This window comes from Rhagoletis zephyria, unplaced genomic scaffold, assembly GCF_001687245.7.
Source record: "Rhagoletis zephyria isolate East Lansing unplaced genomic scaffold, Rhagoletis_zephyria_1.1 Rzeph_scaffold_01198, whole genome shotgun sequence".
NCBI classification, from domain to species: domain Eukaryota; kingdom Metazoa; phylum Arthropoda; class Insecta; order Diptera; family Tephritidae; genus Rhagoletis; species Rhagoletis zephyria.
The window spans coordinates 53413-65760 of NW_016158282.1; the positions used below are offsets into that span (position 1 = coordinate 53413).

A 12348-nucleotide genomic window follows, 5' to 3' on the forward strand; every position below is an offset into this window, starting at 1 on the left:
AGGTTTGAGCCATGTTTCGGTCAAGGAAATAATATTATAATTGCAGTCAAAACCTTTTAAATATAAGTCAGTTAATTTGGTATTCAAACCTCTATCGTTTTGATAGTAAATACTTAAATAAAAGCACGTTCAAAAGCATATTGAGAACCTTTTTCCTCTGCTTTGAAAGGGTTAAAAAGCATTTCATATATGACAGACTCTGCATTAACCCATTACCGCCCACTGTACACGCTTGTGTACACCTATTTATTGGGCGTTTTCCTGGTTTTTGTCTTCGATAATTTTGAAAAGTGCTAGTTGTTTGCAATCATAGTAGGCTTTGCATAATGTCTAAAATCAAAAAATTTTGCAAAAACATGAAATTAAATGCCATTTATTATACATTGGACTACGGTGTGTACACCACGCTTTTCAGGTAACACCGTTTTCGCAATTTTATTGTATATATTAGGTATTTTCAAGATATTTTTTATTTCAGCGTTCCTTGGGACTTTATTTTAATGAAACATCATAATAGTCACATATTAATTTTCGTGAACTGTGCGAAAGGTGAGTTTTTTTTTTGTACTGCACACAAGTGTGTACAACGGGAGTTTCTGTATTGTAATTGTCGATATCCTAGAATAGCTCAAAGTTTTCTACAATGTCAACCAGACGGTCATTTACGAGCAAAAACCATTATTTGGGACTTCAGGAAGATCTTGAATCAATAATGGCGGAAGAAACCGATGATGTGGAGTATGATATACTATTAATACCTCCGGAACCCGCTGTCGTGAGTGATGAAGAGGAAGGAAATGATGACAATTTGGTTTCTACAACCCTTCCAAACGATGTGCCAGGTACTATCGAGGTAATTCCACGATGTCCAAGTTATGATGTGTCAGTTTGGGATGACAGTGCTGACGAGCCAATTTTGAATTTTAAGCCTGCTGCAAAACGAGCAAAAGTTAACAATTGGGAGGAACCCGTTTGGAAAAAAATATCACCCACGTACAGTAAATCACACAGCGTGACTGACACTATTCTTTTGAGGAAAAAAAATGTATTACATTCTCTGAAGGACCACAACGCCATAAATTTGATTGAAAAATTTTTCAACGATGACGTCATGGATCTTATAACGGAAAGTAGTGATCTTTATGCAGCTCAAAACAATAGGCGCAATTGATGCCGCAGATTTAAAAAAGTTTTTGGGTATACTGATTCTAAATGGATATCATGAACTGCCTACCGAGCGTGCTTACTGGAGTTTAGACGAAGACTTGGGCGTTCCACTAATAGCAAATTGTATGTCTCGTAATAGGTTTTTAGACATAAAAAGAAACCTCCACTTCGGTGATAATTCGCAAGCCGAAAACTCTAATGATAAAATGTTCAAGGTAAGAAAATTGTGTAACCTAATACAGAAAAATTAGTGCCAGTGGGGAGTCTTTCACGAAAACTTATCTGTCGATGAGTCATTCATGCAGTTCATTATGGGAAAACCTGTGAGGTTCGGATATCGAAACTGGGCAGCAACTAGTTCGTACGGATATTGTTACGCATTTGATATATATTACGGCAAATCGACAGAAGTTTCTTCTGATCCGCTTGGCACGAGAGTCGTAAAATCTCTGTTAGAAAAAATGCCGATCAACCCGAAAGAGCATATTGTTTACTTCGATAACTTTTTTACGAATTACCAGTTGTTGGTGGTTTAGGTCGTTTAGGTTACAGAGCGACAGGAACAGTGAGAAAAATAGGACTAAAAAGTGTCCACTTACCACTGTAAAGGTTATGAAAAAGCAATCAAGAGCGGTATTCGACTATCGAATTGACACAGTAAAAGAGATTTTGATTGTGCGTTGGAAGGATAATAATGTGGTTACTATGGCAACTAATTTTGACAGCATGGAGCCTATGGGCAAAGTTAAAAGATGGTGCACAGCCCAAAAGAAAAAAATATGTGTCAATATCCCAGGAGTGTTTGTGAGCTACAATAAAGGAATGGGCAGCGTAGATCAAATGGATCAGTCTATCAGCTTTTACCGGGTAGGCATACGCGGAAAGAAGTGGTGGTGGGTAATCCTTACTTACTTACTGGATATGGCCATTTCTAATGCTTGAAAAATGCATGTTATGATATGCAAGGCGGCGGATGTAAATTATATGGAACAGCTGTCGTTCAGACGTTCAATTGCACGATCTTACTTACGACCGACATGTGTTAAAAACCGTCCTTCGTCCTCATCGATACCAGGATTAGAACGAAAAAACTACGGCCATAATCCGGAACGAATCGAAAACCCATTACGATGTGTTATTGCCACAACAGAGGACGCTGGCGTTGTAAGAAATGCATACAAACGCTATGCTTGGAGCGACCATGCTTTGAGAAATTTCACTCCTAATACGCCCATTGTACACAGGTGTATACACCAGTTTAACTTAAAATTAAAAAAAAAATAATAAAATGTGTTCTTTCATAAATCAATATTTTAGCCTTAAGTGATGTAATAAACAACAAAAAAAAAATCAACCCTAATTTGTAGTTTCGTTTTGGGCGGTAATGGGTTAAAGGGTTAAATGCTGCATTCCATTATCTCTTTCCTAAGCGATGATCTACGATTTCGAAAAAAACTCGTGTTTTGCCTATAGCGCGTCGCCTGTGGGCATTCTTTCTTATATGTATGTATGTGCCATTTCTACCATTATATATTTTTTGTCTACTCGGTTATTCCATGGGGAATTCATGCTTTATTTAAATTTAAAAAATTAAATTACTACACCATTTTAATTAATTAGTGTGTAGTCCAGTTTTGTTTTGTAGAAGTTTCGTTAGTATAACCTTCAGTTTTTACACATTGAATATATCTGCATATTTATACATTTACGCGTATCTATTTACATTTATTTATGTACAAGTCTACAAAATCTTATTACTTATAAAGCGATTTTTAATCTTCGTTGCTTAACACACATTTTTTCAATTACTTCTTGTGTTGTAATCGGCACATCATTATGTACCGCTAACATCGGTAAACCATTCAGCCGCTCCTTAATTGTATAAAAAGAAGGGACAAATAAGATAGCATATTCAACAATTGAGTAGTCCACTGGCAAAGTGCGCTATGTATTTTTTTTTAGATTTTTATTTTTGGTGGGTTTCATGTCCACTAACAGCAGAGTGAAAAATTTTTCTATATTTGAAAAAAATAGCATGAAATGTTAACTACTCTTGCAAAAGTCCTATAATATTTATTTAACTGCAAGAAAACGTGGTAGTTTCGGTGCCTAGTGGAAGAGGTCGCAAGAAAGAAGCAAACCAATCTTCCTACAGGAAGAACGCGAAGAGCTAAAAAAAGCTAGCTATGTAAAAGTTACTGTTTCAAAATTGCAATATTAAATTTTTAAATATAAAATTGCAAATCTACCATACTGCAATTTTATTTTTTAATGGTATTAGGCTCTTATTTATCCAAATTTTCAGGTAATAAAAAAAGATACAAAATCCTCAATTAGAAATTAAAGAAACAAATATTAATATAAAAATATTCACAACCAACATTAAACATGGGGAAAATTTACTGAAAGCAGACTTATGGAAGTAGAATACAAGAAAATAATAGAAAATCAGAAACAATTTTCTAATAAAGTTTCAATAGACACGCAGAAACTACATGAGAAAAAATTAGATGAGCAAATATCAAAAAATATAACAAATATTCCCATGCCTAAGTATTCCCGTTGGCTACTGTCACTTGGAGGCAAATTCGCATTGCCGGTGTCTAAGAAAACATTTTCCCCGATTCCCATAATTGCCGACTTAGAGCAAGGCATACAAGATATTACTGACGAAAGGGAAAAAGATGCAACAAGAAGCAATATCTCTGCAAGAATCAATACATTCTATGACAGATTAAGTAACAATACGAAAGAAAAATTTATATTGAAAACGTTGAGACACCAGAAAATTTATAGGTCAACACAAGGAAGAAATAATAATAACACAAGCAGATAAAGGAAATAAAACGGTAATGATCTACAAAAAGGATTACGAAGATAGAATGAGGAAATTACTGAATGACAAAACAACATACAAAACCATAAGAAGTGATCCTACCCAACAATTATTGAGGAAAAACACAATATAGTAAACGACTTATTCAAGCAGAAAAAAATTGACGTAAAACAAAAATTCCACTTGACATGCACAGCAGCTAATGCTCCTAGATTATACGGACTACCCAAAATTCATAAAACCGGTACACCTCTCCGACCAATATCCTCGTCTACAAATGTTCCCTGCTACAAATTATCGAAGTTTATTGGCAACATTTTAAAAAACATAATCTCTGACGAATATAATATAAGGAATTCCTATCAACTGAAGGAAAATCTAAAAAATATTACTATTGAAGAAGATGAAATTTTAATATCATTCGATGTCATATCACTATTTACGAATATCCCGATACATTTAGCCATACAGACAATTATGAAGAATTGGAAAAAATTAGAGAATTTTACAAACATTACACGAAAAGAATTTCATACATACTCGAGTTTTGCTTAGGGATAACAATTACTTCAAATACAATACCACCCTTTATCAACAAATTTATGGCATGCCAATGGGTAACCCATTATCCCCTACCATAGCGGACATCGTACTTGACAAAATATTGGACGACAGCATAGCTGAACTTAAACAACACGACATACATATAAAATACATAAATAAATATGTAGACGATATGTTTGCAATAATTAAAGCAAAAGACGCGGAAGACATACTAGAAATATTAAATGCACAACATACAAAAATACAATTTACAGTCGAAAGGGAAAAATCAAGAAAATTGCCTTCTAGGTGTAGAAGTGCATAAAAAGGGAAACCGAATTCTGCTGAACTGGTATGCAAAATCCATTGCATCGGGGAGATTGATAAATTTTCATTCCAATCACCCATGGAAACAAAAAATAAACACCGCTGCCAGTCTTATTAGAAAAGTCATCTGCTCAGCGACGAAGAATTTACAGAGCAAAACAACAAGAAAATAAAAAACATATTGTACAAAAACAGCTACCCGCACGCGTTAATAGAAAGATTATTACAAACAACAATAAACCAAATTCGCCAACCGAGCCAAAACACCGAAGTACAGCCAAACAACACTAACAAAAAATACATTGGGGTGACATACATACCAGGACTTACAAATAACTAAGACTCCGAAAAACAATAAAAAATGAGAATGTGATATATGCACACAAGCCCCATAACACAATCAACAAATTGTTGACGAAAACCAAAGACAAGATTGAAAAGGAGCAACAACACAATGTAGTGTACCAAATAAAGTGCAAGGGCAATGATAACGAAAGCTGCAATAAATGCTACGTAGGCACAACAAAAAGAGCGTTGGGTATAAGAATCAATGAACACAGAGCGGACGCGAGAAACAAAAAGATGACAACAGCACTGGCTCAACACTTAACAACGCACGAACATATAGCGGACTTCGGCAACACAGAATTTTGGACATCGAAAGAGGAGAAAGAAGGAGAATGACACTGGAGAGCCTACGAATACAACAACAATTGGACAACGCAATCAACTTTAAGGAAGACGTCGACAACACGAAGAACACATATGCAGCCGTACTAAAATTAAAATATAAATAAGAATACTTCAATAATTCTTCCTAAATGTTGTATTACCTTCAAATGTGTAATGTTGTATTACCTTCAAATGTGCAAATTAATGTAAAATTCTTGTCAATATTTAATGTGAGTTTCAAGTGATATTATGTGTGTAGATAATTAGTGTTAAGTATACATGTACATATGTAACTATTGTTGTGTATATATGTATGTATGCATGCAACTATTATTATGTTTTTGTTAATCATGGTTTTCGTTCGTTCTTCATGTTTATTGTTTATCGTTTAATAAAACAGACTCCCTGAAGATGACACGAAGTGTCGAAACGCGTAGAAGGGACAAGGGAAAAATATAAGCATTTCGCCTTTTACTCCATCGGCCGAAGCAGCTCCAACCCAGCAAACAAAAAACAGATACAGTTTGGATGTTATTGTTGTCGTAGACGTTTTTTTTTTTAATTTATAAAATCACATAACGCTGTTTGCAAGTGGACTACTCATATATTCATTAAAAGATAATTTGTCATCCGTCTGAAATAAAAAAATGTTAAATCAGAAGGATAAAATAGTATTTTGTTATTAATAGTATTTTGTTATTAATTCAAAAGTAAATAATTGTAGTTCAATGACGAAGGGGGGGGGGGGGATCTATCCCCCCATATCCCCCCTGCTACGGCACCGATGTTAGCATTTATTCGACGAAATTGTTCAGCATTCACAAATCCTTACACACATAAGGTTCTGTTTTGTGCATTTGGCAGATCGAAGATAGAATACGCAGCTTTTATCTGGAGGCCTTACAGTAAGACTCTTTTCAACCGCTTAGAGCGTGTTCAAAAAGTTTTTCTTCCGTTTGCTCTCCGACCTTTAAACTTTTCTATGCCATTGCCCTCTTGTCATTCTCGGTGCCTGCTAATTAGCCAGGATACCCTTGAAAATACGAGTTCTTTTTTAACGTGCTCATTTGATGTCAAACTCATAATTAATCGATTGATTGCCCCTCCTTTCTAAATAAAATTGCATTCAATGTCCCTTCGAGAGTACTTCTCGTCATTCTGAATTCTTTAATATTGGTTCCTCCAAAACCAATTATGGTGCCAATGTTCCTATATTTCGTACATGTGAAGAATTAAATACAGTCTTCAATGCCTTAGATATTGATTTCTTGCAACCTAGTGCCACTTTAATCAACTACCCACGTCAATTCTTTTCCCAGCTATACCATTAGCCATTTATTACTCGTTTGCTACATTTTATTTGTATGTTAGTTTTACGTTAACGTTAATTTCTACATAGTTTTAGATTTATAAAGTCTGTTAGAATATTTGTATTCAAAGACTTGAAATAAATAAATATACATTGAAGTAAAACCAAAAGAATTGATGGAAAGATATCTAAAAATGGCAACCAGTGCAACATATTCAGTGTCTATAATGAAAGTTTATTTGTATATGTACATAAAGGGTGAACACACCAAAACTGCGACACTTTGGGAAGCTTATAACTTACCCAAAAAGATTTCAATATTTTGAAATTTAAATACCATAAGTTGACCATGACCTTAGTTGGACGTAGAAGAAATTTCATTTGAATTTGATTCCTAGTTGAGTTAAAAATGGCAACCGACAGAACGGACAACATTTTGCAGTTTATAAATGATCCGGCTTAAGTACACGTAAAATTGTTAAAAATTAAAGATTGCACTATTCGACAGTTTGTAGGGTTTTAATCGGTACAAATAAGGCCTGGCAGTTACGAGAAAACCAGGGAGCGAGGGTTAGCATGGTCAAAGTGATAAAAACAGTGCTCGGAAGGTCCTCAGTGCGTTTTCGCGAGACCCGAAGATTTTGTCGCGTTATGTTGCAAAATCCGTACGCAGATCGCAGTTTTTCGTACAAAAGGTAAAGCGGAAAGGTTCTACAGCTCAAACAGCGCCAGACCGAGGCGCAAAGTAGAATGTTACAGCGAAATCCCGCATTCGGAAGTTGTAAGAATTCTAAATAAAAAATACAACTGCATTGTTATGGACTACGAAACCTACTGCTTTAAAAATTCAAAATATATTGCAGGTCAAGATTTTCATACTGCTGCAAGTCGTCAAGATGCCCCTGAAAGTTGTAAGCTGAAAATGAAGTTCAAATTTCCAAAAAACCACATGGTTTGGCAAGCTATTTGTTCCTGGCGGACATGGCAAGCTGCCACTATGCCAAGGACACATTGCCGCGGTATAATGAAAATAACATCAATTTTGTACCTCACGACTGCAATCCACCCAATAGCCCAGAGCTACGTCCTATTGGGGAATATTCGTCAATTGTCAAAGAAATCTTGAAGAAAACAGGTGAAACAGTAAAAAATATTGAAGAGTGCAAAAACAATAGTTGTGGGCATCGCGTAAAGTCGATGATTCCGTCGTGCAGAACATCATGGCGCGTGTGCGATGAAAATACCGATCACTTGCATATTGAGCAAATAATAACTAATATTTTAACATTTAAATAACCTCTAAACTTCCAAGTTCAATAATACAAAAAAAAATAATTTCAAAGTCTTCTAGTTTGTTTCTGGTAGTAATTTCTAAGTGTCGCAGTTTTGGTGTGTTCACCCTTTAAATTCATAAAAATATGTCTACTAAAACAATCATTGAATGAGATATATTGTTCTGAAAGACACCTTAAACTTTTTAACATTGTAAAAAAAAGGATTGATGACAATGGAGATTCAAAGATAAAAATATTTACTTACCAACGGCTTCAACCGATTTCTTTATATTCTGTTCTCCAACGGCAGGAAACCTCAGTAGCCATAGCACTGAATTTGGCACACTCTTTAAAATAGAAACCCATGATTGTAACGTTTGTGGATCTATCTTGTATAATTGATTGAAATTACAATAAACTATTGCGTCATCGGGTAATAAATATTGGCGCCGAGTTGTTATAACAATATTTTGAGGAACTTCCTCTCCAGTTGCGGCTTTGTTATTTGTTTGCGTGGTAGCTAGCCCGTTTTGAACAACAATGCCATTAAGAGAGGTCTGGACTTGACCGGAAGCAATCATTGATACAATTTGAGTAGTATTTGGGAGTTCTGCAACCTTATGTGTAATTTCCACTGGCTTTTGCACATTTACTATTTCTCTAACTTCTTTAACATCTGCACTTTCTACCAGTGGTGATAAGTCTGCAGCGTTTATAACGGCGATATTGTCTGCCATAGTTGATTGCTGTTTGTCACATACAATAATTCGTTCCTTAAGATGAGGAAACATTTGCTTGTGATCGCCAATGAAATACGTGTTCGGCATATACGCAAGCTTTTCACTGTATTGCGAAGCAAGCTCCATGGGACTAGTAACAGGGTCTGTTATAATGTAGTCCATAAAACTAGCGCCACTAGTTCCCGGGTATCCGAGCCACATAACTTGCACTGGCGCAGGGCGTAAAGCGAAGATTTCGTTGCGTGCACCTTTGGTATATCCATTCATATTCACTAATATGTGAATTCCATCAGAGTAAATGCGATCAGCGGCTTTACCATTGCACTGAATTTGGGACAAATCTACAAAATGTTCGGCTTCACGTATAATTTTATATCGGAAGGTTGTCCCATCATCTGAGCTTAACGCATAACAAAATATCTCGACACATGTTTTATCATGAAGTCCTGGGATTGATTGCATTAAATGGGAGGTAGGATGGTTGCCAAAGTCTGAGCTTACATATCCAATACGTAGCCTCCCATCTGTAGGCAAATCATGTGAAAACTTATATGCCGGCTTGTGTAGCACATGAATCTTTTCTAAACACAGATTTGCATGCCTGGTAGCAATAGCTTTGCGGAACTCATGTGATAGTGGATAAAGCATTGAATGATGTGGATGAACGGAAGGTAATCGATTTTTCTCAAGCTGTTCTGCTACAATGCTAATAAGTTTTTTCATTCGAGCGTCGTAGTCTGTCCAGTCACATACAATTTGTAAACAATGAGCTAAATTGCAATAAGCATCGGGAAAATCAGGTTTTAATTTCAATGCTGTTCTGTACGACTGTATGGCATCTGGAATATTTCCCGAATCCTTATGTATACTGGCGAGGTTGCTATGTGCATCAGCAAATGCAGGATTTATTTGAATCGCACGTGTGTAACATTGGAGAGCACCATTTATATCCTGAAGCTCTTTTAATGTGTTTCCCATGTTGGAATATGCATCAGCAAAAGTTGGTTGAATACGAATTGCTTCTTTGTAATGCATTAAAGCCTCTTTTAATTTTCCTTGCTGCTGAAGAACTGAAGCCAAGTTGGAGTGTGCTGCTGCGAAGTCTGGAAATACTTCCAGCGCCTTCAAATATAGGCGCGTCGCTTCCTCAATATATCCTTGTTCACGTTTGATATTTGCCAAGTTGTTCAAAGAATCAGCATGGTTTGGGCATAAACGTAAAGCTGTGTTATAACAATCTTCCGCTTCTTTAACCTGCAAACATAAACATATGATTTAGAGTTCAGTTTTGAATAATGACAAAACAAATTTCACTCATACATAAAGGCCCTTATTATGAGCTGCATTCGGTTTTCGATCTTCGCTGGCTATCGAAGATCGAAGATCGAAAGTGAAATTCGTATTATGAGCTATGCAAGCGTGTCGAAATTTTCGTTGAGTATCGAATTTTCTGTCGAACAGAATTTTGCTTTCGATGGTGTAGCGAAGTGTTAGAAAATTGTGAAAAATGTATGATTTTGTATATGTTTTCTTACATTTTGGCGGCTAGACNAATGCAACTCATAATAGGGGCCAAATACATACATTCAGAGCACAATGGGCCAGGAGCTAATCAAAAATGGGGAGAATTACCCGAAATAATGTTCTGAAATTGATTGAATGGACCAATTCTTTTCCATTTGTACTTCAGAAACCGTAAAATGTACTTCAGATTAGTCAATTGTATTTCAGGAACTATAAAATGTAATTCAGATCAGTCAATTGTACTTCAAAAACTTTAGATACTGTGTGATATGTACAAACACTTTTAAACAGTTAACACATTATCGTCAAAAAAATACACTTACCACAAATGAGCGCTCAACGAATGATATGTTTTTCAAATCCAGTTTTCAGTTTTTTCTCAAAATTTGTTTACAAAAGAAAGCGCAGTCAATGCCCCGTTTACATTATGCCAGTCCAGTGACTGGCGTAATGTAAGCCGGCACTGTAATGCCGGTCTAATTTTCATGCCAGTACGACTGGCATAGTGTAGGCGGCCAATTCACTGGCCCGCCAATGCTTTCAGAACCTACGGTTGCCAGACGTACTTATTTGCACTGATGGAAATAATGCATAAAAAAATTATCAGTTGATAAAAAATAACCCACTTGTAGTTATCTTTTTTGCGGGATTTCTATAAAATATTAACTTGTAGTTATTTCTTCATCTTCATATTTATGTTTATTTCAAAGCTTAATTTCAAATGTGTAGTGAAACAACAGGCGAAACATGTCAAATTGAACATGTTGCAGCAACATCTATACACAATTTTCAACCAATTATGAAATCATAAAAACTCTGCCCATCTACGGAAAAATGCCTTTCCAACGGTGTTCTTGGTTTTGAAATCGGTTCGGTAGAATCGCCAAACGAACTGAGACAAAATTTATGTTAGCGTATTAATATATAGATAGTAGATGAATGTATATTAATACATATTTCTTACTTACAACGTTTTTCGATTGAAGGGTGGAATTATTTTTAGCAAAGTATTCAGAACATTGATTATACTAATTTAAATTGCAAACTAAATTTTGTGATTTTCTCTTTTCGCAAATCGGACTAAATTTGATGCTTTTCTTTATTCAAAACGCGGAAATTTTTAAGTTTGGTGCTTGGTGCGTTTTTTGGTTCTTTTTGTTAGTTTGAAGACACCAAATCTGTAAATCTTAAAAAAAAATTTAAGCTAAATTTATAGCAATCGTAAGTTTTATAAGCAACTTAACAAAAATGGAAACAAAATCATGGCACAATGACAATCGTAAGCGAGCATTTGTTTGGCAACAAAATATGTGTTAGCATTTTCAATCATGCCAGAATTACGTTCGCTAATTTACCACTGCCTGCCGAATGGCGACTGCTATCAGAAAAAACGCCCATGTTGCGGGGACCAGGAGTCGACCTTTAGTGTGGGCTGAATTTGTTAAATTTTTTAGGACTATTCAAAAAAGCAGTAAAATTAATAACGAACCTTAAAAAATTAATAATCGAAATCGGGTAATATTTGAGGAGTAGGCAGTTTTTTTAACATAAAATGATTTTTCCCACGATCAAATAAGGCCCTTTTAAAAGGGAAATCAAATTTTATTATGTTTCAGGTGTAAAGCAGACGGAAAAAAGTTCTTTATGTTCCTTTAGTTCACGAGATCATAAGAGACTGCAGTGTATATTTAAACTACGATATACATACATACCAGAGTTGTGAAAAATGCATTAATTTTTTAATGCATTAATGGTATTTAAACCAATAATGCTAATGTAAAAAATTAATGCATTAATTTATGAAATTTAATGCAAATGAATATTTCAATGCATTAACTCTGAAAAATGTAATGCTAAGGAAATATTTTTTCCTTAAATTATCCAAGCTAATGCTAATGAAAAAATTTTAATGCACTAAAATGTTTAATACTTTTGCTCGTTTGCATTATTGAAAAC

General features: G+C 35.2%; 1 protein-coding gene across 2 annotated transcripts in view; it reads right to left on the bottom strand.

Annotated features, from left to right (window-relative positions):
- sxc (O-linked N-acetylglucosamine (GlcNAc) transferase sxc) overlaps positions 1–12348 on the bottom strand; it is a 132216-nt gene that overhangs the window by 43692 nt on the left and 76176 nt on the right. For both annotated transcript variants that reach the window (XM_017616407.1, XM_017616406.1), the window contains exon 8: positions 8394–10122. In XM_017616407.1, the coding sequence (XP_017471896.1) occupies positions 8394–10122 (1729 nt within the window). The remainder of the gene's footprint in view (positions 1–8393; positions 10123–12348) is intronic.